This window comes from Bos indicus, chromosome 18, assembly GCF_029378745.1.
Source record: "Bos indicus isolate NIAB-ARS_2022 breed Sahiwal x Tharparkar chromosome 18, NIAB-ARS_B.indTharparkar_mat_pri_1.0, whole genome shotgun sequence".
Lineage (NCBI taxonomy): Eukaryota > Metazoa > Chordata > Mammalia > Artiodactyla > Bovidae > Bos > Bos indicus.
This window is the reverse complement of record NC_091777.1, coordinates 61,752,116-61,779,632: the sequence shown is the minus strand read 5'-3', so window position 1 is coordinate 61,779,632 and position 27,517 is coordinate 61,752,116. Positions and strand designations below refer to the sequence as shown.

At 44.5% G+C, this 27,517-nt stretch overlaps 1 protein-coding gene across 4 annotated transcripts; it reads right to left on the bottom strand.

The window, feature by feature from the left end:
• Nucleotides 1-434: 434 nt before the first annotated feature.
• LOC109572917 (cationic amino acid transporter 3-like) lies at nt 435-27,504 on the bottom strand. Of its 4 annotated transcripts, none has more exons than XM_070771679.1 (14): nt 25,801-27,504; nt 23,499-23,619; nt 21,790-21,862; nt 18,779-19,178; nt 18,042-18,200; nt 6,374-6,545; nt 6,043-6,155; nt 5,660-5,873; nt 5,354-5,493; nt 5,150-5,252; nt 4,772-4,971; nt 4,412-4,575; nt 4,032-4,140; nt 435-3,869 (listed from the first exon to the last, which is right to left on the bottom strand). In XM_070771679.1, exons 4-14 carry the CDS (start codon nt 19,155-19,157, stop codon nt 3,829-3,831), a joined length of 1,794 nt encoding a protein of 597 aa, XP_070627780.1. In that variant the 5' UTR covers nt 19,158-19,178; nt 21,790-21,862; nt 23,499-23,619; nt 25,801-27,504; the 3' UTR covers nt 435-3,828. The 4 variants fall into 4 exon arrangements, with proteins under 4 accessions (XP_070627780.1, XP_070627781.1, XP_070627782.1 ...); XM_070771680.1 differs by having other exon boundaries at nt 18,779-19,175; XM_070771681.1 differs by lacking the exon at nt 23,499-23,619.
• Nucleotides 27,505-27,517: the final 13 nt, after the last annotated feature.

Below are 27,517 nucleotides of genomic sequence, written 5' to 3'. Positions count from 1 at the left end.
GTCCATGAGCTGAAGGCGATTCAGGCCCTATGGGCTGCAGCCTCAAGAAAAATTCCTTGCCTCTCTCTCAACTGATCAAAATAATTCAGTTTACGGTGCCTATGTCAGGAAGAGAGCTACTACCAGAGAGAACTTCTTGTCTTAGAAAGATGTCAGTGAAGAGAGGCAAACATTTGTCAATCAATCATTTGCTCATCCCATCTTCTGTAACCAAGTGGGGTTGATCTCAGGGAGAGAGAGACAGCCCTGAGCAAGCGGTGGCTTGAAGCGAAGTCTACGTTCTCTGCTCAGGAATTGGACCTGGGAAGCCTGGATGAAAACCAGCAATCCCAGCCGCTCATCCACCAGGGGCTAGAGGCTAGAAACAAGATTCCCCTTACTTCTGCCCCCACTGAAAAATGTGTTTTCACACAGGCAAACACCATTTAAAAAAATTAAAATGACAAAAGCAGTTTATTATTAGAGACACAACAAGCAGGGGAACACACAGAGAAACAGTTTATTTAAGACAGAAGCGAGGCAGTTACACACCTGGAGAGAAAGGGTGTGGGGGTCCCCTCTAGTGAGGAGGAGCCCCATAAAAAGCAGGTAAATCATTCATACAGGTCAGCTCCTCCAGGTTTGTTTGACTTTGTTCAATTATCTGGTTTCTTTTTCCACACCTGACCTGCCCTAGGACCCTCCCTAAAACTCCTGTGCAACATTTCTTCCAAGATGGATTCTAGTCCAGAGCCATATGAAGGAGGTCCTTAGCATCCGTCTCCTATTAGGGGGTGACACTCCCTCTTTTTAACTCCCAAGGAACCTTTCTGTGCACGTGCAGTGTCTCCTTTGCCCCAAGCGTGGAAAATATGTGACCTCATGACCTTTTAATCAGTGTTAAGCCATGCTATAATTGTAGTCTTAAAGTGTTCCCAGGAGGCAACGTGCAGCTATTTACTCTCTTCCTGTTATTTCAGTCTTAAAGTGTGAACAGGAGGCTGATTGTAAATATCCAGCATAGAGCCCACCCTCCTCCTTCCCCAGGAAAGGTAGACAGGAGGCTGTTGAGAAATGCCGAGCCTTGACCCATGTATCTCCTGTCTCACTTGGGAGGCCACTCTGGTTCGACGCTTTGACAGAGCTGTGCTAGAGTCTGTCCCTCCCTACAAATTCCATCTCATTTTGACCAAAACCAGATTTTCATTTCGTTCAGCAAGCAGTGAAACAGGAAGGCCTCAGGTTCAGGACCCTTGGCGTAAACCTGTGATCCAAGCTCTCTAACCACCAAGTCTCTTAAATAATCACACCTGTCAAGGAGAGGAGGGAATAATGATAACTATTTTCCTGTATCGTTCAGGAAAGGAAGACAAAGGTGGTGTGCATTTTGTGCAAAATCGGACAAGCTGGTATGTAGTGGAGCTGGATTTGAACCCATAGACATGGCTGATTTCAGGTTCATTGAACACGTAGGTTCCTTCACACCATCTCTGGTATAACTCCTCAAGAGTCTCTAAATTCCCAAAAGACTTCTCATGGTCAAAAAGCCAAGTCAAAGATCTGCCATCAGATTTCTCTAAGTGGATTTCTTTCTACTAGAGATCCCCAAAATATTTTGAAATTCCTGCACGTGTCCGCAGATAGTCCATTTCATTTACCCATTAAGGCTGTTCATAATCTGATTTCTGAAGCGACCAGCCTGAGACAAAAGAAAAATGTTTTTTTTTTTCTTTCTTTTTTTTATTATCACCCTGCTTATTTTTTTTTAAATAGGTGTAAATTACCGAAGTGTTGTAAATCATACGTAGCTTCAGGATAACCGCTGCTTTATGTCTGAAAAAATAGTAATTAGAAGACAATCATAATATGTCAGACAAAAGTCATAAAATTATAATCATATTTAGCATTTCATTTGTAGGTATTAGTCACTCTGCTGCTGCTGCTGCTGCTAAGTTGCTTCAGTTGTGTCCGACTCTGTGCTACCCCATAGACGGCAGCTCACCAGGCTCCCCCATCCCTGGGATTCTCCAGGCAAGAACACTGGAGTGGGTTGCGATTTCCTTCTCTAATGCATGAAAGTGAAAAGTGAAAGTGAAGTCACTCAGTTGTGTCTGACTCTTCATGACCCCATGGACTGCAGCCTACCAGGCTCCTCCGTCCATGTGATTTTCTAGGCAAGAGTACTGGAGTGGGGTACCATTTCCTCCTCCAGGGGATCTTCCAGACCCAGGGATCAAGCTCAAGTCTCCTGCATTGAAGACAGGTTCTTACCATCTGAGCCACCAGGGAAGCCCAGCAGTTCATTTAATGCTGTGTAATTAATTTCTGTTACATTTGAGTCCAGTTTTTCTATTAGTTCTGTTGACCTGGACTGATGATTAAGGATGACAGTGATAGTGAGAGTTTCAAGAAGTTTGTTAGGTTTTTGTTAAGGCTGGTATGATTTGTCCAGTGAGGTGAGTACCTTGACTACTGGATATTGTGGAAAGCATACCCCAAGTGGAAAACATTGATTTTTTTTTTTTTTTTACAATATTCTTTTCATTGTGAAGGCATCAATCCCGCCGCCAGGAAAGGCTTAAACCCATCATATAAAATGAGATTTGCCAGGGAGCCAGGAAAAGCCAGGCAGTCCTCTCCAGTGTCTCAGAGCCCTGAATGTTTAATCAACAGCCATTGTTTACCCATTTTAAATCCCCTCAATTAGAAGTAGACTGTTGCCATGTTCTTAACTGGTAGCTCAGACGGTAAAAACCTGCCTGCAATGCAGGAGACTCATGTTCAATCCCTGGGTTTGGAAGATCCCCTAGAGAAGGAAATGGCAGCCCACTCCAGTATTCTTGCCTGGAGAATCCCGTGGACAAAGGAACCTGGCGGGCTACAGTCTATGGGGTCTCAAAGTCAGACAAGACTAAGACTAACACTTTCACTTTCAGTTGCTATGCTACAAGGATATCAAGGTAGCAAAATTCTGACAATAAAAGTTAAGTTTTGTAGAAGCAGAATGAACTTTATCTACATGTGCCATAATCTTCAGAGATCACTGTGAAATACTCCTTATTTTCTCAACCAAAGTAATGAAAGATCTCAAAAGCAAATACAAATCACTTAGACCCAAAGAGTTCACACAGTCTGTTATCAAAAGCAGCACTCCAAGAAAACATTGTTGTCTTAACAGACAGAGAAAACCATACTCCAGTGTGGCAACAGCTTACTGTTAATAACAACATCTGTTTACCTAATTAATTTTAATTCAATTTTAGAAAGCCCTCTCTATAGATCTTGAAGAGGTAACACTTTTGGAAACACTTTCATCAGAGTGAAATCACAACTACATATTAAAAGAGACTTCGCAAGTCATATTTAAAGTCTGACTATAAACTTTCCTGCTGAGTCCAGGGGTAAATAATCCACCTGAAAATGCAGTTGGATCCCTGAACCAGAAGCTTCCACATGCTGTCGTGCAATGAAGCCTATGCTAATATTTTATTTCTTCCTCTAGTTGTCAGTAACATCATAGTACTTTCTTTGTGAAGATTAATCTTACTACACACCTATGAATCATGCAATTTTCTGTATGCATATTAGGCTTTAAAATGTTTACTTAAAAATTATACAATAGCAAAGTCATTGCATCCACTGGCAATAAATATAGGGCACTAAATGCTTTCCATTTTCACGGTCCATAGAGGCTCAAAGTGCACCTTGAACCAGCAGATACCTCCAGTATATGGAGGGGTTCCACACAGCATCTATTTCCTGTGGCTAAGATGCTTCATCATTAGGGGTGTTTCAGTCCGGAGTCTGGGAGATGGAGGTCGGTGGCTGTGGCTGTGGCTGTGTTCTCCTTCAACTGTGTCGGATCCCATATCCAAAGTATATGGCAAATCCTAGTAGGGAAATGAGACAGAAGAAAAACAGGGGCTCTCCTCATTTATGAATGCCTAGTAAGCCTCCTATTATGGCATCTGACACAGTATAGGGGGGAGGTGGTTAGAAGAGAATTGGGTTCAGTCACTCAAGAAGCCTCTTCACCCCAGAAAGTCACTCACCAATCACATTCCAGAGGCCAAAGAGGGCCCAGGTCCCAGAGGTCATCTGCATCATCAGGTAAATGTTCAGAAAGATGCTCACCAGTGGGAGGACAGGCAGAGCAGGGACCTGTGGGCAGAGTCAGTTCATCCCTGAACACACCCTAGACGTCTGAAAAGGAGACCCTATGCAACATGCGTGGGACAAGTTCAGTCCAATTCAGGCTGTGTGCTCAGTGCCTATTGAGCCTGGTTTGTAAAGCACTGAGTGTGGATCAGGGAAGAGTCCATAGGTTTCAGCAACTCCTCTTCTTCTCTGGTCCAGCAAAGGATGTTTAGACCTCAAAGCATGCAGACCTGCTTCACGAAAGGTGGACAGTTTGAACACATAGGTCACATACCCTGAACGTAAGAGGACTGGGGCTCTGGGGCTGCCTCCAGATGATGACCATGACCCCAGTGATGAGCAGCAGCAGCACAGCCACTGTTGTGAGCCCGGGGTCTCCAGAGAACACCTGGCTGGGCCACTGGGCCAGGATCCGGCTCAGGATGGTCAGCAGGAGAACTGCAAGGGTCAAGGAGGAGGAGAACAGGCTGGACCAGGAAGACAGACGTCAGGACCTCGGGTCACACCCCTTCCTGAAACCACCAACATCAGGAAGGGCCATGATATCCCCCAGACTCCTCAACTGACAAAATACACACTCTCACTCCATCCTGTTAATTTCAGAACATGAATAAAGGGAAACCCCACTGCTCACCAAGCAGGAAGGCACATCCAGAGACAATCTGGCCAGATTTCCACGTGGGGATGGTGCTGGTAGGGAACCACAGACTCTTTAGAATGTTTGAGATTCCTGCTTCAGGTTCAGATTCCAAAAGACTTCCTTCAACTACAGGTTCCATCTCAGTTTCTTCTTCCATTTTCTCATTCTTACTTAAATTCTGGTCTGGCTGGTACCTGAATTAGAGGTTTAAAGGCAATATTAACATCAGCCACTATTCACACAACATAAGATTGTCTATTCCACTTCTTTCTTCTCTTGAACAATCAGAAGGCAGTATGACACAGACCAGGATGACCTCCCCATCATCCCCATGACCCCAAGCCCCCCGATCAAGGTGTAGTGGGGTCTCACCTGAGAACAAGGACCGAGAAAGACACCATGGAGTAAGCAAGCAGAGACGCAACTGCCATGAGGTTTGCAATGTCGCTGAACTCAAAGAGTAATGCCATGATCCCTAGAATGGGGGAGCAAAAACGGCAGGGTTGGGATTAAGAAACCACGGGAACTGCACTTAAGGGAAATGGATCAAAGAAGAATTGAGTTTTCTTTATTCACCTGCAAGGCTTCCAGAAGACATGATGGCCATGACAGGGATTTCTTTGTGACCACAGACCTTGGCAAGTGCCCGGAAAAGGAGCCCATCCTCTGCCATTGCACAGATTAACCGAGACATGGGGAACATGTCACCCAGGAGGCTGGGAGAGAAAGTGGAGACACGTGTGAGGATGTGAAGAAGCAGGGGAGACCAGGGCATGCGCTCCCTAGTTTGGAGCAAGATGTCTTTCCCTCTTGTCTCTCAGTCCCAGGGGCTGGGGTGCATGAGCATCTGACAGTAGACGGGGAGAAACCTGTGACACTGACCTGGATGTAAGAGCACAGAGGACACCAACAGCCACGACATATCTGGCAGGGCCCCAGCCAACGTGGAGAAAAGCCTCGGGCAAGGGGCTGTAGTGATGAATCTGGTAGTAGGGCACCATGAGGGTGAGTGCCGCTGAGACAGCAAAATATGCCAAAAAGCACATGAGGAGTGAGAACAGGGAGATGGAGCGCTGAGGCTTTAGGTCTCCTCTCTCTGCAAAAGGGGTAGAAGGAGCAGGTCACGAAAATACCATGGGGTGAAAACACAGAATTGCCTTCCCTCTTGGGCTTCCAAAAGCAGGCTAACCTTCTCCCAACCTCTATGCCCAACGGCAGCTCAAACTCTGTCCAAACCCTGATGGGACACACGGTTACCACCTTACCTGTAGCGGTAATGGCAGCAAAACCGACAAATGCATAGAAACACGTAGCTGCTCCTTGGACAACCCCCTCAAAGTCAAAAGGCACAAATCCTCCAGCACCTGGAGGGCCCAAGCTGTGGTGGGAGAAGAAGCAAGAAAGAATATGGGTAAGGTGGGTTAAGCCATCACTTCTGGACTCTTCCCTCAATACCACAAGCTCTGTACTCCAGGAAACCCACCATCCGGATCCACCAGCCTTGGTCTCTTTAGTCCCTGCCAAATTCTCAGCTCTGACTCCCTTACACATATACACACACACACACATTAATATGACCAAGGGTATGCTCCTAACCTATACGTGAATACAGCTGTGGTCAATGTGTAGTCCTGATTTGTAAGCTTCCAGTTGTGCAGGTCTCCCTTAATGAAGCCAGAGACGATGGTGAAGCTGAGAACCAAAATGTTGATGCCCGTGAACACTCTGTAAACCCGGGCTGACTCAGGAACTCCTAGAGCGAGTAGTACTGTAGGAGAGATGGAGTATGAAACATGCACAGTAACTAAGTCCATAGAGACAGAGAGTAGCCTCGGGGGCTGGCAGTTGTGGGGGTGGGGTGGATGGACCGTGACTACTCAGTGGATACAGGGTGTCTTTCAAGGGAGATGAACATGTTTGAAACTCGATGCAAATGATGGCTGAACAACATTGTGAATGTACTAGCACCCCGAATTGTCCCTTTTAAGATAGTTAATTTCTTTTCTTATGATTTTTTAAAGTATTCATTTTATTTATATTTGGCTGTGCTGAGTCTTTGCTGCGGCATAACAGAATCTTTAGTTGTGGCTTGTGAACTCTCAGTTGTGACAAGTGGGATCTTAGTTCCCTGACCAGAGGTGGAACCTTGGTCCCCTGCCCTGGGAGCAAGGAGTCTTGGCCACTGGACCACCATGGAGGCCCTAATAGCCCATTTCTTATTGTGTCGATCATCTCACATAGGCAGGTCTATCAGGTCATCACTGTGGGATTTCCCTGGTGGTCCAAGGGTTGGGAGTCTGCCAGCCAATGTAGGGGACACAGGTTCCATCCCTGGTCCAGTGAAATTCCACGTGCCACAAAACAGCTAAGCCCATGTGTTGTAACTACTGATCCACAGCTCTAGAGCCCATGCTCTGCAACATGAGAAGCTGCCAAAATGAGAAGCCTGTGTATCGCAACAAAGAATAACCCATGCTCTCTGCAACTAGAGAAAACCTGTGAGCAACAACGAAGACCTAGAACAGCCAAAAACACAACATTGTACACTTGAAACTTATTGTGCTGTATATCATTTATATCTCAGTAAAGCTGGGGGAAATAACAAAATGATAAATTTATGCTATGTGAATTTCCCCTGAAATTAAAAAAAAAAAAAATCTTTGGTCTCAGTATCAAGAAAGAAATATGGGGGCTGTCCTAAGATGGTGGAGGAATAGGACAGGGCGACCACTTTCTCGCCCACAAATTCATCAAAAGAATATTTAAACGTTGAGTAAAATCTACAAAACAACTTCTGAATGCTGGCAGAGGACATCAGGCACCCCGAAAAGCAGCCCATTGTCTTCGAAAGGAGGTAGGAAAAATATAAAAGACAAAAAAAAAAAAAAGAGAGAGACAAAAGAGGTAGGGATGGAACTCCATCCCAGGAAGGGAGTCTTAAAAAGAGAGAAGTTTCCAAACACCAGGAAACACTCTCACTGCCGAGTCTGTGCCGAGCCTTGGAAGCACAGAGGGCAACATAATAGGGAGGAAAAATAAGTAAACAATTAAAACCCACAGATTACAAGCCCAGCAGTAACTCCCCCAGCGGAGAAGCAGTGCAGACGCCTGCGCCCACCACTAGCAAGTGGGGGCTGGGCAGGGAGGTGCGGGCTGCATTGCTTAGAGTAAGGATCAGGCCTGGATGTCCCCGAGGGTAATCAGAGCGAACTAATTTGGGCTAGCAAACCAGACTGTGGGATAGCTACCATGTGAAAAGCCCTAAGACACTGCCAGGCCCGTGCACAGAACAAAGGGTGGAACAGAACTAGCCGGCTGCAGACCATCCCCCTCGGGTGACAGGCGGCCAGAGCCGGAAGGGGGCAATCTCAGCCCCAGAGAGACATTATCTACCAAACTGCAAGCAGGCTTCTTTGCTTACTAGACCTCTTGGGGTTCTGACAGTCATCCGCCTGAGAAGGTGGGCCGGTTGTACACCCAGAAAACCAAGTGGCAGGGACGGGAGAGGTGGTAAGTCGCAGTGATTGCGCTTGCCAAACACCTCATCACCCGAGCTGCTCGGAGCTGGGAAGGGCACAAAACGCAGGCCCAATGGAGTCTGAGCCTCTGAGGACTACCTGAGTGCCTGAACCAGAGCGGCTTAGACCTGGGAGGTGCATGCAGCCCAGAGCCGGCCTCGGGCGGTTCCTGGAGGAGCAACCTAGAGCCTGAGCTGTGTGGGCAGGGAGGGTGCACCTGCTGTGAGCGGGAGCAGGCCCAGTTTGGTTGAGACACTACGAGCACACACCAGTGTTATTTGTTTGCAGCGTCCCTCCCTCCCACAGCGCGACTGAAAAAGTGAGCCTAAAAAGTGTCCACCACCGCCCCTTTGTATCAGGGCGGGAATCGGACACTGAAGAGACCAGCAAACAGAAGCTAAAACCGAGGGAACTGCCTTGGAAGTGACAGGTGCAATAGATTAAAACCCTGTAGTTAGTACCAACTACATAGGGAGGGGCCTACAGATCTTGAGAAATATAAGCCAGACCAAGAAACTATCCGAAAATGAACTGACCCCACACTGCCCACAACAACACCAGACAAAGTTCTAGATATATTTTTATGATCATTCTTTTCTTTTTCTTTTCTTCTTTTTTTTTTGACTTCTAAAAAATTTTAAGTCCTCTATTACTCCTTTAATTTTCATTTTTATAACCTACTATTACTTAAAAAAAAAGACTATTTTTTAAAGCAAACTTCATATATATATATATTTTAATAACTTTTGTGACTTTTTTTTTTCTTCTTCTTTTCTTTAATATTGTATTTTTGAAAATCCAACCTCTACTCTAGAATTTTAATCTTTGCTTTTTGGTATTTGTTATCAATTTTGTACCTTTAAGAACCCAATCTTCAGTACCTATTTTTACTTGGGAGCGAGATTACTGGCTTGACTGCTGTCTCCCTCTTTGGACTCTCCTTTCTCTCCACTAGGTCACCTCTGTCTCCTCCCTCCCCCTTCTCTTCCCTACCCAACTCTCTGAATCTCTGTGTATTCCAGACAGTGGAGGACACTTAGGGAACTGATTACTGGCTGGATCTGTCTCTCTCCTTTTCATTCCCCCCTTTTATCCTCCTGGCCACCTCTGTCTCCTTTCTCCCTCTTCTCTTCTCTGTATAACTCCATGAACATCTCTGAGTGGTCCAGACTGTGGAGCGCACATAAGGAAGTGATTACTGGCTAGCTTGCTCTCTCTTCTTTTGATTTTACCTCATCTCATTCGGGTCACCTCTAACTCCCTCCTCCCTCTTCTCTTTTCCATGTAACTCTGTGAACCTCTCTGGGTGTCCCTCACTGTGGAGAAACTTTTCATCTTTAACCTAGATGTTTTATCAATGGTGCTGTATAGAAGGAGAAGTCTTGAGACTACTGTAAACATAAGACTGAAAACCAGAGGCAGGAGGCTTAAGTCCAAATCCTAAGATCATAGAACACCTGACTCCAGGGAACATTAAGCAATAGGAGCTCATCAAATGCCTCTATACCTACACTGAAACCAAGCACCACCCAAGGGCCAACAGGTTCCAGAGCAAGACATACCACGCAAATTCTCCAGCAACACAGGAACACAGCCCTGAGCTTCAATATACAGGCTGCCCAGAGTTACCCCCAATCCACTGACATCTCATAACTTGTTACTAGACACTTCATTGCACTCCAGAGAGAAGAAATCCAGCTCCACCCACCAGAACACTAACACAAGCTTCCCTAACCAAGAAACCTTGACAAGCCACCTATACAACCCCACCCACAGTGAGGAAACTCCATAATAAAGAGAACTCCACAAACTGCCAGAATACAGAAAGGCTACCCCAAACTCAGCAATATAAACAAGATGAAGAGACAGAGGAATACCTAGCAGGTAAAGGAACAGGATAAATGCTCACCAAACCAAACAAGAGGAAGAGATAGGGAATCTACCTGATAAAGAATTCTGAATAATGATAGTGAAAATGATCCAAAATCTTGAAATAAAAATGGAATCACAGATAAATAGCCTGGAGGCAAGGATTGAGAAGATGCAAGAAAGGTTTAACAAGGACCTAGAAGAAATAAAAAAGAGTCAATATATAATGAATAATGCAATAAATGAGATCAAAAACACTCTGGAGGCAACAAATAGTAGAATAATGGAGGCAGAAGATAGGATTAGTGAAATAGAAGATAGAATGGTAGAAATAAATGAATCAGAGAGGGAAAAAAAATGAATTAAAAGAAATGAGGACAATCTCAGAGACCTCAAGGACAATATTAAATGCTACAACATTCGAATCATGGGAGTCCCAGAAGAAGACAAAAGGAAAGACCATGAGAAAATAGTTGAGGAGATAATAGTTGAAAATTTCCCTAAAATGGGGAAGTAAATAATCATCGAAGTCCAAGAAACCTAGAGAGTCCCAAACAGGATAAGCCCAAGGCAAAACACCCCAAGACACATATTAATCAAATTAACAAAGATCAAACACAAAGAACAAATATTAAAAGCAGCAAGGGAAAACAACAAATAACACGCAAGGGGATTCCCATAAGGATAACAGCTGACCTTTCAATAGAAACTCTTCAGGCCAGGAGGGAATGACAAGACATACTTAAAGTGATGAAAGAAAATAACCTACAGCCCAGATTACTGTACCCAGCAAGGATCTCATTCAAATATGAAGGAGAAATCAAAAGCTTTACAGACCAGCAAAAGCTGAGAGAATTCAGCACCACCAAACCAGCTCTCTAACAAATGCTAAAGGATATTCTCTAGACAGGAGACACAAAAATGGTGTATAAACTCGAACCCAAAACAATAAAGTAAATGGCAACTGGATCATACTTATCAATAATTACCTTAAACGTAAATGGGTTGAATGCCCCAACCAAAAGACAAAGACTGGCTGAATGGATACAAAAACAAGACCGCTACATATGTTGTCTACAAGAGACCCACCTCAAAACAGGGGACACATACAGACTGAAAGTGAAGGGCTGGAAAAAGATATTCCATGCAAATAGAGATCAAAAGAAAGCAGGAGTAGCAATACTCATATCAGATAAAATAGACTTTAAAACAAAGGCTGTGAAAAGAGACAAAGAAGGACATTACATAATGATCAAAGGACTAATCCAAGAAGAAGATGTAACAATTATAAATATATATGCACCCAACATAGGAGCACCACAATGTGTAAGACAAATGCTAACAAGTATGAAAGGAGAAATTAACAATAACACAATAATAGTGGGAGACTTTAATACCCCACTCACACCTATGGATAGATCAACTAAACAGAAAATTAACAAGGAAACACAAACTTTAAATGATATAATAGACCAGTTAGACTCAATGGATATCTTTGGACCTTTCACCCCAAAACAATGAATTTCACCTTTTTCTCAAGCGCACATGGAAACTTCTCCAGGATAGATCACATCCTGGGCCATAAATCTAGCCTTGGTAAATTCAAAAAACCTGAAATCATTCCAAGCATCTTTTCTGACCACAATGCAGTAAGATTAGATCTCAGTTACAGGAGAAAAACTATTAAAATTCCAACATATGGAGGCTGAAAAACATGCTGCTGAATAACCAACAAATCACAGAAGAAATCAAAAAATAAATCAAAATATGCATAGAAAAGAATGAAAATGAAAACACAACAACCCAAAACCTGTGGGACACTGTAAAAGCAGTGCTAAGGGGAAAGTTCATAGCAATACAGGCATACCTCAAGAAACAAGAAAAAAGTCAAATAAATAACCTAACTCTACACCTAAAGCATGTAGAAAAAGAAGAAATTAAGGACCCCAGGGTTAGTAGAAGGAAAGAAATCTTAAAAATTAGGGCAGAAATAAATGCAAAAGAAACAAAGGAGACCATAGCAAAAATCAACAAAGCCAAAAGCTGGTTCTTTGAAAGGATAAATAAAATTGGCAAACCATTAGCCAGATTCATCAAGAAACAAAGAGAGAAAAATCAAATCAATAAAATTAGAAATGAAAATGAAGAGATCACAACAGACAACACAGAAATACAAAGGATCATAAGAGACTACTATTAGCAATTATATGCCAATAAAATGGACAACGTGGAAGAAATGGACAAATTCTTAGAAAGTACAACTTCCCAAAACTGAACCAGGAAGAAATAGAAAATCTTAACAGACCCATCACAAGCACAGAAATTGAAACTGTAATCAGAAATCTTCCAGCAAATAAAAACCCAGGTCCAGACGGCTTCACAGCTGAATTCTACCAAAAATTTAGAGAAGAGCTAATACCTATCCTACTCAAACTCTTCCAGAAAATTGCAGAGGAAGGTAAACTTCCAAACTCATTCTATGAGGCCACCATCACCCTAATACCAAAACCTGACAAAGATGCCACAAAAAAAGAAAACTACAGGCCAATATCACTGATGAACATAGATGCAAAAATCCTTAATAAAATTCTAGCAATCAGAATCCAACAACACGTTAAAGATATCATACACCATGACCAAGTGGGCTTTATCCCAGGGATGAAAGGATTCTTCAATATCTGCAAATCAATCAATGTGATACACCACATTAACAAGTTGAAAAATAAAAGCCATATGATTATCTCAATAGATGCAGAGAAAGCCTTTGACAAAATTCAATATCCATTTATGATAAAACCTCTCCAGAAAGCAGGAATAGAAGGAACATACCTCAACATAATAAAAGCTGTATATGACAAACCCACAGCAAACATTATCCTCAATGGGGAAAAATTGTAAGCATTTCCCCTAAAGTCAGGAACAAGACAAGAGTGCCCACTCTCAACCACTAGTACTCAACATAGTTTTGCAAGTTTTGGTCACAGCAATCAGAGCAGAAAAAGAAATAAAAGGAATCCAAATTGGAAAAGAAGAAGTAAAACTCTCACTGTTTGCAGATGACATGATCCTCTACATAGAAAACCATAAAGACTCCACCAGAAAATTACTAGAGCTAATCAATGAATATAGTAAAGTTGCAGGATATAAAATCAACACACAGAAATCCCTTGCATTCCTATACACTAATAATGAGAAAATAGAAAGAGAAATTAAGGAAACAATTCCATTCACCATTGCAACAAAAAGAATAAAATACTTAGGAATAAGTCTGCCTAAAGAAACTAAAGACCTATATATAGAAAACTATAAAACACTGATGAAAGAAATCAAAGAGGACACAAATAGATGGAGAAATATACCATGCTCATGGATTGGAAGAATCAATATAGTGAAAATGAGGACACTACCCAAAGCAATCTATAGATTCAATGCAATCCCTATCAAGCTACCAACGGTATTTTTCACAGAGCTAGAACAAATAATTTCAAAATTTGTATGGAAATACAAAAGCCCTTGAATAGCCAAAGCAATCTTGAGAAAGAAGAATGGAACTGGAGGAATCAACCTGCCTGACTTCAGGCTCTACTACAAAGCCACAGTCATCAAGACAGTATGGTACTGGCACAAAGACAGAAATATAGATCAATGGAACAAAATAGAAAGGCCAGAGATAAACCCACGCACCTATGGAAACCATATCTTTGACAAAAGAGGCAAGAATATCCAATGGATTAAAGACAATCTCTTTAACAAGTGGTGCTGGGAAAACTGGTCAACCACTTGTAAAAGAATGAAACTAGAGCACTTTCTAACACCATACACAAAAATAAACTCAAAATGGATTAAAGATCTAAAAGTAAGACCAGAAACTATAAAACTCTTGGAGGAGAACATAGGCAAAACACTCTCCAACACACATCACAGCAGGATCCTCTATGACCCACCTCCCAGAATATTGGAAATAAAAGCAAAAATAAACAATGGGATCTAATTAAAATTAAAAGCTTCTGCACAACAAAAGAAACTATAAGCAAGGTGAAAAGACAGCTTTCAGAATGGGAGAAAATAATAGCAAATGAAGCAACTGACAAACAACTAATCTCAAAAATATACAAGCAACTCCTACAGCTCAACTCCAGAAAAATAAACGACCCAATCAAAAAATGGGTCAAAGAACTAAATAGAAATTTCTCCAAAGAAGACACACAGATGGCTAACAAACACATGAAAAGATGCTCAACATCACTCATTATCAGAGAAATGCAAATCAAAACCACAATGAGGTACCATTTCACGCCAGTCAGAATGGCTGTGACCCAAAAGTCTACAAGCAATAAATGCTGGAGAGGATGTGGAGAAAAGGGAACCCTCTTACACTGTTGGTGGGAATGCAAACTAGTACAGCCATTATGGAGAACAGTGTGGAGATTCCTTAAAAAACTGGAAATAGAACTGCCATACGACCCAGGAATCCCACTGCTGGGCATACACACTGAGGAAACCAGAATTGAAAAGAACACGTGTACCCCAATGTTCATTGCAGCACTGTTTATAATAGCCAGGACATGGAAGCAAAATAGATGTCCATCAGCAGATGAATGGATAAGAAAGCTGTGGTACATATACACAATGGAGTATTACTCAGCCATTAAAAAGAATACATTTGAATCAGTTCTAATGAGGTGGATGAAACTGGAGCCTATTATACAGAGTGAAGTAAGCCAGAAAGAAAAACACCAGTACAGTATACTAACGCATATATATGGAATTTAGAAGGATGGTAATGACAACCCTGTATACGAGACAGCAAAAGAGACACAGATGTATAGAACAGTCTTTTGGACTCTGTTGCGGGGGGGGGTGGGGGATGATTTGGGATAAGGACATTAAAACATGTATAATATCATATAAGAAATGAATCGCCAGTCTAGGTTCGAAGCAGGATACAGGAAGCTTGGGGCTGGTGAACTGGGATGACCCAGAGGGATGGTATGGGGAGGGAGGTGGGAGAGGGGTTTGGGATGGGGAACACGTGTACACCCGTTGCAGATGCATGTTGATGTATGGCAAAACCAATACAATATTGTAAAGTAAAAATAAATAAATAATAATAAAAAAAGAAGGAAATATGTCTCCCCAAGAAAAAGAAATGCAAAAAAGCAAAATGGCTGTCTGAAGAGGCCTTACAAATAGCTGTGAAAAAAAGAGAAGCAAAAAGCAAAGGAGAAAAGGAAAGATATACCCATTTGAATGCAGAGTTCCAAAGAACAGCAAGGAGAGATAAGAAAGTCTTCCTCAGTGATCAATGCAAAGAAATAGAGAAAAAACGATAGAATGGGAAAGACTAGAGATCTCTCCAAGAAAATTAGAGATAAGATGGGCTCAATAAAGGACAGAAATGGTATAGACCTGACAGAAGCAGAAAATATTAAGAAGATGTGCCAAGAATACACAGAAGAACTATACAAAAAAGACCTTCATGACCCAGATAATCATGATGGTACGATGACTCACCTAGAGCCAGACATCCTGGAATGTGAAGTCAAGTGGGCCTTAGGAAGCATCATTACGAACAAAGCTAGTGGAGGTGATGGAATTCCAGTTGAGCTATTCCAAATCCTGAAAGATGATGCTGTGAAAGTCTGCACTCAATATGCTGGCAAATTTGAAAAACTCAGCAGTTTTCCACAGGGTTGGAAAAGGTCAGTTTTCACTCCAATCCCAAAGAAAGGCAATGCCAAAGAATGTTCAAACTACCACACAATTGCACTCATCTCACATGCTAGTAAAGTAATGCTCAAAAGTCTCCAAGCCAGGCTTCAACAATACATGAACCATGAACTTCCAGATGTTCAAGCTGTATTGTGAAAAGGCAGAGGAACAAGAGATCAAATTGCCAACATCCACTGGATCATTGAAAAAGCAAGAGAGTTCCAGAAAAATATCTATTTCTGCTTTATTGACTATGCCAAACCCTTTGTGTGGATGACAATAAACTGTGGAAAATTCTGAAAGAGATGGGAATACCAGACCACTTGACTTGCCTCTTGAGAAACCTGTATGCAAGTCAGGAAGCAACAGTTAGAACTGGACATGGAACAAGAGATTGGTTCCAAACAGGAAAAGGAGTATGTCAAGGCTCTATACTGTCACCCTGCTTATTTAACTTATATGCAGAGTACATCATGAGAAACACTGGGCTGGAGGAAGCACAAGCTGAAATCAAGATTGCCGGGAGAAATATCAATAACCTCAGATATGCAGATGACACCACACTTATGGCAGAAAGTGAAGAAGAACTAAAGAGTTTCTTGATGAAAGTGAAAGAGGAGAGTGAAAAAGTTGGCTTAAAGCTCAACATTCAGAAAACGAAGATCATGGCATCTGGTCCCATCACTTCATGGCAAATAGATGGGGAAACAGTGGAAAGAGTGGCTGACTTTATGCTTTTGGCCTCCAAAATCACTGCAGATGGTGACTGCAGCCATGAAATTAAAAGACGTTTACTCAGTGGAAGGAAAGTTATGACCAACCTAGACAGCATATTAAAAAGCAGAGACATTACTTTGCCAACAAAGGTCCATCTAGACAAAGCTATGGTTTTTCCAGTGGTCATGTATGGATATGAGAGTTGGACTATAAAGAAAGCTGAGCACCGAAGAGTTGATGCTTTTGAACTATGGTGTTGGAGAAGACTCTTGAGAGTCCCTTGGACTGCAAGGAGATCCAATCAGTCCATCCTAAAGGAAATCAGTCCTAAATATTCATTGGAAGGACTGATGCTGAAGCTGAAGCTCCAATACTTTGGCCACTTGATGCGAAGAGCTGACTCATTTGAAAAGACCGTGATGCTGGGAAAGATTGAAGGCAGGAGGAGAAATGGACAACAGAGGATGAGATGGTTGGATGGCATCACCGACTCAAAGGACATGAGTTTGAGTAAGCTCTGGGAGTTGGTGATGGACAGGGAGGCCTGGTGTGCTGCAGTCCCTGGAGTTGCAAAGAGTTGGACACAACTGAGCAACTGAACTGAATGGAACTGAAGAAAATGATTCTCACCTGGGAGTAAATTTTATTCCCCCAATATTTGGCATGGTCTGGAGACATTCAGTTGTCAGAATTTGGGGAGTGGGTTTCACTGGTATCTAGTGAGCAAAGGCCAGGGACCACTAAGCATCCAACAATGATTTTTTAAAGCATCCTGAAATGCACAGACCAGCCCCTCCTACCAAGGAATGAACCGGCTCAAATTGTCAAGAGGGCCAAGAGTGGGAAACAACGGTCCAGGTCTTGCCTTCATGTCTCTCATAGCACAAACAGTCCTTTCCAGTCCTAGTCCCCACCCCCAAGTCTTTCCCAACCTCAGCTCCCCCTCCATACCCTACTCAGTCCATCTTTTTTTAAAAAGTATTTTATTTAGTTAGTAATTTGGCTGAGTTGGGTCTTAGCTGTGGGATCTTTTGTTGTGAGCCAAACATCGAAGTTTGGGAATCAGTGGATAAAGAATCCGCCTGCAACGCAGGAAATGCAGGAGATGTGGATTCACTTCCTGGGTCAGGAAGATCCCCTGGAGAAGGAAATCAACCCACTCCAGTGTTCTTTCCTGGATAATCCCACGGACAAAGGAGTCTATTGGACTATAGTCCAAAGGGTCGGATGTGACTGAGCAACTACACACACACACACAGACACACACACAGATTCTCTAGTTGTAGTGTGCGGGCTAAGAAGTTGGGCATAGTTGTTCTGTGGCACATGGGGTCTTAGCTCCCTGACCAGGGATCGAACCTGTGTCCCCACATTGCAAGGCGGATTCTTAACCACTGGACCACCAGGGGAGTCCTCTCATCCCATCTTATATCTGACCCCTGACTCACCTGCAAGCAGCAGCACCAGGCCCAGTGCGAAAATGTCTGCATAAGTGGCCAGGAAGTAGGGCATATGCAGAGGGACAGTTCTCTCCAATGCCTGAGAGATGAGGTCCCCAATGAGGCTGTCAAAGGCGTACATCCAGGCCCTGGCTGTACACGCAGTGGCTGCAGCAGCAGAAGAACAAACATTCACAGACAAAATTGAACACCTAGTAAGTGCCAATGGATGTATTTTGGAGGAAAAAATAGGCAAAACATAATCTCAAAGATTTTTTTCCATGGGGTGGTGAGAGCAGACTGTGATGACTCACAAAATAGGTCCATTATTTAATACATTAGGAGATCAGTGTTTCACAAGGAAAGAAAACAGGGAAGTTGGATAAGGAGGGCTAAAAGATGAGGTATAAAATATCAAGTGGCAGCCCTCCCCCCCAAAAAAAATCACTCAAAGGCAACAGCTGAGCAAAGACTCCAATATAATGAGGTGATGAGTCTGTGGGACACGCCTCCCTCCCACCCATGCCATTTCCTTTCCTTCTTATTCTTAGTCCAATTATTTAAGGAAAGCAGGAGAGAGCTGAATAGAATGAAGTTGTGGGGTTTTCCAGCTACTGTTACCCACTTCCCCTAACAAGTCAGGTAACAAAGAGCCCATGAATAAGACCACAATCCCATCTCCCAGTTTCCTGACCTTAGCCCCCACACCTTTCCCCCACACCTGTCGCCTGGTCCCATCACCTCACCAATTAAAAATAACAGTATGATGTTCCAGCCAACGATGAAGGCCCAGAGCTGCCCCATCGTGACGTAGCTGCAGACATACGCAGAAGAGGAGCGTGGTACCCGGGCGTCAAACTCCACATAGCAGAGCCTCGACAGCAGAGAAGACAGGCCGGCCACCAAGAAGCAGATGACAATCGCTGGTCCAGCTACGTACTTGGCCACTGCACCAACCACGATGTACAGGCCGGCTCCCAGGTTTCTGCCCACACCCAAGAACACCAGTTCCATGGCACTCAGATGAATCTTGAGACCGTCAGATTCCTTTATGGTGTCTGCCCCTCGCCTGTGGACCAGCTTCTGACCAAACTGACGAACACACTGATGCATCATCCTAGACATAGTTGAGGAGGCTATGATCTGCTGAGAAAACAAGACACAGAGTCATCCAGATTGCTTATCCGTCCTAGACCCTAGGAGTTAAAGTCCGTGAAGTACTGGAGTGATGAGGGGCAGGTGGTAAAAGGACACACTGGGCAAGTTATCCATCTCTGAGCCTAGGTTTCTTCAAACATAAATAAGCCTCTTAATGTGCAAGAGTGTTTAAAGAGAAGTGATGGGGAGCAGAATCAGTTCAGTCGCTCAGTCGTGTCCAACTCTTTGCAACCCCAGGGACTGCAGCATGCCAGGCCTCCCTGTCCATCACCAACTCTCAGAGCTTACTCAAACTCATGTCCATCGAGTCAGTGATGCCATCCAACCATCTCATCCTCTGTTGTACCTTCTCCTCCTGCCTTAAATCTTTCCCAGCATCAGGGTCTTTTCTAGTGGGAGCAGAATACATCTTCTCAAATATGCCCCTTTGACGGGTTGACTGTTTTGAGCTGAAGGCAGTGAAGACCCAGCAGACTCAGGAGAAGCTCCTTGCCTCTCCCTTAACTGCTCAAAATAATGTAGATTAAGGGGCCTACACCAGAAAGAGAGCTATTACCAAAGACTACATTTTATTTCTAAAAGGATTATTTGTCTGGAGTGGCAAACATTTGTTTATCAAGCATTTGGTTTTTGTTGTTGTTGTTGTTGTCATTCAGCCACTCAGTTGTGTCCGACTCTTTGTGACCCCAAGAACTGCAGCACACGAGGCTCTTCTGTCCTTCACTGTCTCCCACAGTTTGCTCAAACTCACTTTCATTGAGTCGAAGTTGTCCTCTAACCATCTCATCCTCTATCTTACCCCTCTCCTTCTGCCCTCAATCTTTCCCAGAAGCAGGGTATTTTCCAGTGAGTTGGCTCTTCACATCAGGTGGCCAAAGTATTGGAGCTTCAGCTCCAGCATCTGTCCTTCCAATTCATATTCAGGGTGGATTTCCTTTAGGATGGACTGGTTGGATCTCCTTGCCATCCAATGGACTCTCAAGAATCTTCCAAGTATTTTCTCTTTCCATCTTCCTGTGGGTTCTCTTCCTCCCATTTGAAGCCCCAGATCCCTACAACTCCCTTCTCCTTAGGTCAGGGGAGGATATGAGCCTCAATTGTTTGAATGTCTTTGAGTCTCAGAACTTTTATGGGGCTCCCCTATGCAGCAAATTGAATCTCGTAATCTGTCTTTTTTCTTTTTTTGGCTGCACTGGGTCTTAGTTGCAGCACGCAAGATCTTTTGTTGAGGCAGGTGAACTCAGTTGCGGCATATGGGGTCTAGTTCCCCAATCAGGGATCGAACCCAGGCCCCCTGCAATGGGAGCATGGAGTCTTGGCCACTGAACCACCAGGGAAGTGCCTGTTTGCCTGTCTTATGTCAATTTAATTATTAGACAAGTCAAAGAGTGTAGAAAAAGAAATTTCTGCCTCTACAGAAGCAAAACCTTTCAGCATAGTGCCTGGTTCACAGTATCTGCTTAACGGGTATTATCTGACTGGATAAGAACCCTGATTTCTTGGTTTTAAGCAAAATCAACCAGTTCTGCCATTTCAAATCCAGCTCTGCTATTTATTAGCTTGTTGCTATTGCACGTGCTATATACCATCTTTGACCTGCTTTTCTCTATACCACTGGGAAAACTGTCATTAGGATTGTTTCCTTCTATCCTAGATAGGGATGAAGTGACTAAGGGGCTTGGTAATCAAAATCACAGACTCCACATGTTTCCATGATGAAGATTCTAAAACCTGGTAGCTTCCTGTTTTGTTGCCTGCAGAGTGACATGGAATAGGGACTCTGCTTTGGGGCAGAAGGAGATGGAATTTGTAGGGAGGGACAGACTCAAGCCCAGCTCAGTCAAAGCATCACAGCAGAGTGGCCTCCCAACTAACTGCCTGGAGGGATGAGGGACTAACCTTTACTCTGAATCAGGAATGACAGGACTCTGTTTCCTGCTGCTTTGGGGTGTGAAATGTCCCCTCACTACACTGCTCTGCAGGGCTAGGCTGACCCAGTGACCACAAGTCACCACCAGGGGGCTTCCACCCCTGATACTCTGAAGTCCAAGTTTAGCATTTTGGTTCAGAGCAAGCATTCAGAGAGCCAGGACACTGATTAGAATCTTGGCTCCTTGAACACTACTGTGCCTTTGAACAGGTCATATACTTCTCTGGACCTATGTTTCCTTCTTGCTCAAATGCTGCTGACAAACCCTTGAGCGCTGTGAGTAGGAATGTAAGGGTTTCTAGAAAATCTAAAAATGGAATTACCGCATGATCCAGCAATTTCACTGCTGTGTGGTCACCCAAAAGAACTATAAATAGGATCTCAAGGAGATATTTGCACACCTATATTCATATCAGCATAATTCACAATAGCTGAAAGTTGGAAGCAACCCAGATGTCCAACCTCAAAGAAATGGATAAACGTGATGAGGTCTATACATGCATTGAAAATACAGCTTCATTTTCTAAATTTAGTTATGAGTCAGGTATTATAAAACTCACTGGTTTATAATCAACAGTTTTAATAAGTAAAAGTTTAGAAGACTTCCTTTCCATTTGCCCCTTCAGTCTCAGGAATTAGAGATTATTAGATTAAATAAGAGTAACATACTTGAGAGCACTGGTCTTAGACACAGGGAAAGTCTTGTTCTTCTAGCAGGACATGTTCTCTCAGTGTCACAATTCTGAAAAAAAAAAAAAAAGTATTTTAAAAGCTAGCTTTGTCTAATTGCAGATATAAAAAAACCAGGTTTTTGTCCGTTTGTTTTTGTTCAGAGAGGTTGTTTTTGATGTTTGTTTCCCCCAATTGCAAAAAGTTTTATCTTAGCCAGTTTTCTCTGGAGTCCAGAGAATTTTGTGGCCACACCATAATAAAATGTCATCTTTCTTTTCTCTAGTCAAAGTTTTATAGCTAAAACTTAGACCAGATAGTACTCAAATTGGCCCAGATAAGAATGGCAGACTGGCTGAGAAAATGCTGTCCCACAGGGATCGTCCCTCTGGGGAAATGGGGTCTTAGTTTGATTAGATGAGGGGGAATGAGATGGCAGAGGAGCAGGTGGGTGTGGAGTTCATCTCTCTCCAGAGATACATCAGGAAGACACCTTCAGACACAGGAGATCTTGCAGAACGGCAGCTGAGAGCAGGCAGGAGCCACTGGAGAAGACTATATAGAACCACACAAAACTCGGTAGGGTGAAGGAAGTGGGGGGAAAGAGGAGAGTCAGTAGGACTGGACCTACCCTTGGAGGGTGGGGGGACTGAAGCAGGGGTCTGGTCCCTACGTGGGTGCCCTTGGAGGCTGAGGAAACTGTTCAGGGGACAGAGGGAGAAGCACTTGAGGCTGAGAGTTAAGCAGCTGATATGTGAGAGTCTGAATGGAATGAGAATCACTGAGACAATCCTTGCCGCAGCCATATGTTCCCCGGGGAGAGGGATGCAGGGACGCAAGTCTCCTGGAAGGTGCAGGGCTGGGAGCTGGAGCGCAGGGATTGTGGAGCGATTCGGGGTGAGCTCAGCTGTTGACTGCGGGGGAGAAGCCCGAGGGGACGTGAGGGAGGAGGTGGCAGTAGGAAATGCCTGTGCAGGAAACCCGGGCAGCCGTGGAGGCAGGGCGATCCTGCAGAGTCACTCACAGGCGGTGGAGCCATCGCTGTGGCCTCTCTGTCCCCACAAGTCAGCCCTGGACAGTGGAAGGCCCCAGAGACAGGCTGGCCTGTTACTGCCTTAACGGGGGAGGGAGCAGGGAGCAATAGAGAAGGATCAGCCACAGAGGCGCTCTGACTGCAGCTGCCAGAAGTGAGAATGACACCCTGAGAGGGCCAGAGCTCCCTCGGCTGAAACAGCTGGGGTCCCTGCACACTCGGAGCTCCCAGAGTTCTCACGATCTGAGCAGCTGTTCCACCTCCATGCTGGATCCTCACTGGGGCAGAGCTGCTGCCAGAGGCTAGAAAAAGCCCTAATAGCACCGTATCTCCTGTGACAACAGCCCCTTTGTACCCAGCATTGCCAGGGTCCCCGTGATCCGAGCAGCTGTGCCACCTCCATGCTGTATCCCCACTGAGGCAGAGCTGCCAGAGGCTAGAAAAGCCCCTTTCCTGTGGCCCTAGCTGCCAGTTCTGCTGAGCACCTGGTGCTCCAGGCCCTGCCACCCCAGCAGCTGTACCCCCCTCACCCCGTCCTCCCTGGGGCAGACCCATGCCTCCAGGGCAGCCTCAGGAACAAAGCCCTGTGGACGACTCACAGGCAGAGGTGGAGACAAAGCTACAGCTGATACCCAGGGGCAGTGCAGCTAAGGAAGAGAACTCAGAACCTTCCCACCTGCTGCACAAGTTGCAGATTGAATCCACTTGATCAAGGAGGCAGACTCTGTGTCTGAATATATGAAAGGACACGGAGCACTCCCGCAGAAGAACCCATGCCAGCTCTGGCAGCTGTGGACCTTGGAGGCAAGAACAGGCAGGAGAGGACCAGATTAGAATCTGAGCTGCCCACGCAGCAGGGCCAGAGACCAGCGCAGTGTTGGAGGGCTCACAGGGAGGCGAGGTGCATGGAGACTCCCAGGGAGGGAAAGGACGCTGACAGCCAAGATCCAAGGAAAACATTTATTATTCTTATATTTTGACTTGTTCTCTAGTTGCTTCTGGATTTTTTCCCCCCTACTCTGTTGCTGTAGTAGTTGATGTTATTAGTACTGTTAAATCTACTTAAGTTTTTGAGAATTTTTTACCCCGCAGGGAGAATTTTTTTATCACACTTTTTATTTCCTGTTTATACTTCTGCCTCTATGTTGGTGTTCTGTGGTTCTTTGGGGTTTTCCTTTTAAATTCTTAAAGTTTTAAATTTTATTATTATTTTTTTCTACATTTATTCTTTGGCTTTTCTTACTGCTATTTTCCTGTTGTCTCTATTCCTTAATATACATAAATCTTTGTCTACCTCTACTTAACTTTGCTTCTTCCTTCTTCCTCTTCTTTCTTTTTCTCACCATATTTGTTTTGTTTCCGTTGCTTTATTCCCCAGTTGGCACCTTGATTTGGTTTTATTTTCCAGTTTGTGCTGTAGTTAATTTTGTTTTTCACTGGTGGCTGTCATTTTTGGTTCCCTTTGCTTGCCGGGTCCATCTCTTGTACTTTATTTAGTTTTTGACTGTTTGGGTTTTGTTTATGGGTGAATATGTCTGTGTGTGTGTATTCCATTGTTTTCATTTGGCAGATCAGAACAATCTGAAGGAGTAAGGGAACTTGCAGGAGTGGGGAAAGCTTGATTTCCCCCCTGAGATTTGGAGGAAGATTGAAGGGGATCGTTTAGAATGTAGGGGAGTTAACCTCCATCCATGTTCCCATACTTTGGCAATGTAGATCTAATTGTAGGATAGTATTATAAGCAAGAGACCAAATTTTTTCATGCCCTAACTTAAATAAAGGCCAGGCAATATTACAGCAAAGCCTAGTTTTCCTTTTCTCAGCCTCTTTGGCTTAGAAAGGGGATTCTCCATGTTGAGCAACCTGCAACCAAGAACCGCGCTCTTAGAAATAAAGTCCTGTGTTCCAGAAACATTCCTTGTATTAGTAGGAGTGTTAGTGTTAGTCATGCAGTCGTGCCTGACCCTCTGCAACCCCATGGACCGTAGCCCACCAGGCTGCTCTCTCCATGGGGATTCTCCAGGCAAGAATACTGGAGCGGGTTGCCTTTCCCTTCTCCATGGGATCTTCCCGATCCAGGGATAGAACTTGAGTCTTTGCCTCTCAGAGAAATTCTTTGCTGTTTGAGCTACCAGGGAAGCCAGAAACATTCCCAAGGGGCACCTGATGGTGGCTCAGAGTGTTTTCTGGATTTCCCTCAAACCCTGTGCTTGGTGGGATTTTCAGTGTCCTCTGCTCTACCTTTGATCCCTGACCAGACATCGCTGGTGGACCAGTCTCTCCCATGAGGCACTGCCAAGACTTTCCTTGGAGACATCTTTTGCACCAATGAGGTCTGCTGGAACGTGGCCCACCCAGCAGGCTGTCCCTTGCCCGGAGAAAGGGGGGACTTGCTGGAAGACCTGAGGGCCTGGAGGCAGGAGGGTTTTCAGAGGGGATTTATGGGCACCGAGCATGGTTGGAGATTAAACAGCAGGAGCACCCCAAGTCTATCACCCTGTTTGTCTGGCGTCTGGGGTAAAACTGAAGGGGACATAAAGTTTAGGGGAGAAAGTAATCTTGCTTCTCGAGTAAAGTAGGAAAGGAAATCACAGGAAAACAAAATTAGAGAAAGGCAGTGTTTGTGCTGGCTGCTCGGGGAGAAATACGTTAGAAGACAGTGGGGCCTGGGGGATAAAATGTGGGTGTAGCAGGGAGCGATTTGTTGGAGGTGGTGGGAGGTGACCTATGGCTCCCAGCACCTTGCTCGCGACCCTGATGAAGGCGGCGGACATGCTGGGGGTGTAGTTTAGCTGAGCGAGAGAGAGGGAGAGAGGAAAGAGAAAAACCAGAACTTGGGCTCCTTCACCGAGCAGATCTAGACTGAAACCTGTGGGTCTTGGAAAGAGAACAAAACAGAGAGTGAGAGCAAGTTCTCATGGAGAGAGAGAGAGACTCAGAAGTCTCCAGCCAACAGTTTAGGATGACCTGAGGTTTACCTTGAAATCCCAGATTTCAGCACCAATGATCTCGGAGAGAGTGTCAGCCGTGAGCGGTGGTTTGAAGCCAGAGCCTCGTTCTCTGCCCGGGAATTGGACTTGGAAGGGCCTGGATGAATGGCAGGAAATCTAGCCGCAGCCGCTCATCCTCCAGGGGCTAGAGGCTCAAAACAAGGTTCCCCCAGCCTTTGCCCTCATTTAAAAATGCATTTCTCAAGAAGGCAAAAGCTGTAAAAACAAGAACAGGTAGAATGTGTACTATAGACACTCAGCCCAACAAGCAGGCGAGCACACAGTTTGTTCAGTTAAGACGGAAGCAAGGCAGTCACACACCCAGAAGGAAAGGGTGTGGGGGGGTCCCCCGCCCCATGAGGAGGAGCTCCATGGACACACAGGTAAACCGTTTACACGGGGCAGTCCTTCCGGGTCTCTGTAGCCTTTGGCCAGTTTCCTGGTCTCTGTTTCCACACTGGACTGCCCTCGGTTACCGAAGACTGAGACTCTCTGTACACCGATGCCAAATCAACCCCCAAGACAATTGTGGGGGGAGTAGAAGAGGAGAGCTTTCTCATTTACCAGGCAAAGGGAGACACACCAGGCTTCGGCCTCGAAAGAGTGATGTGTTCAATCCCAGGGAATTTAATCAGGGCTTTTACAACTGTGGGTCCAAGGTGGGGTCCCTGACAAGATTGCGGGGTGAGCAGGGCTTGCACTCCCTTAATCTCATCTCAGGGGATCCACTGTCTTTGGTGGTAGGCTCTCCCAGTCTTGATGACCTTCTCTGGACCCTTTAATCTCAGATGGTTCTGGGGCTGCTCCTCCCTCCATCAGCAACTGCGCGAATCTGCCCTTTGGAACGCATGGAAGGTCATCACGGCCGGAGTCTTGCCTACAAGAAACGGGGGACAGAAAGGCCTCTGTGCCTGGGAGCCCCACTGGGCAGACGCAGAGAACAGACTTGTGGGGAAAGAGAGGGTGGGGCGAATTGAGAGTCGCACTGACATACATACACCTCTGTGTGTAAACCACAGAGCTAACGGGAAATCGCTGTATAACACAGGGGGCTCAGCCCAGTGCTCTGTGATGACCTAAAGGGGTGGCTTTGGGGGAAGGGAGGGAAGCTCAAGGGGAAGGGATATATAATTATGACTAAGTTGAGTTGTTGTATAGCAGAAACGAGCACAATATTGTAAAGCAACTATCTTCCAGTTGAAAAATAAATTAAGCAGAAAGAGTTTTCAGGACTCTCACACATAACAAATCAAACTTGTTAATTTGTCTCACGTCAAATTAATTATTAGATCAGCGAAAGAACCTAGAAAGCAAAATTTTCTGCTTCTTCAGAAGCAAAAGGTTCCAGCACAGTCCCGGGCACATGCAGTAGCTGCTTAATCGGTAAAAGCTGAGTGGATAAGAATGATGATTTTTTAATTGAAATCAACTTGCTGTGCTGGTTCACATCCAAGCTCCTGCTCCTCTCAGCTGGTCCGATTTTGCACAAAGTACCTACCGTCTCTGTCTTGCTGTCCTGTGTAATTCAGGGGAGGTTTTTATCGTCATTATTCCCTGCCTTCTTGGATAGAGATGAAGTGTCTTTTAAGGGCTTGCTGATCGGAGAACTCAGACTCCACACATTTCTTCACCAAGGATCCTGAAACCTGGAAGCTTTCTGTTGTGTTGTTTGCAGACTGACATTAAATTGGAACTGCTTTGGGGC

Excerpts from the sequence above, each read along its gene's own strand:
- LOC109572917 (XM_070771679.1), bottom strand. The coding sequence starts at position 19,157 with ATGTCTAGGATGATGCATCAGTGTGTTCGTCAGTTTGGTCAGAAGCTG. Across the intron at positions 5,494-5,659 it reads CTCTGTGCTCTTACATCCAG|CCTCCTGGGTGACATGTTCC; the intron begins GTCAGTGTCACA and ends TTTCTCTCCCAG. Across the intron at positions 4,141-4,411 it reads CCAGTCCTCTTACGTTCAGG|GTCCCTGCTCTGCCTGTCCT; the intron begins GTATGTGACCTA and ends CTCTGCCCACAG.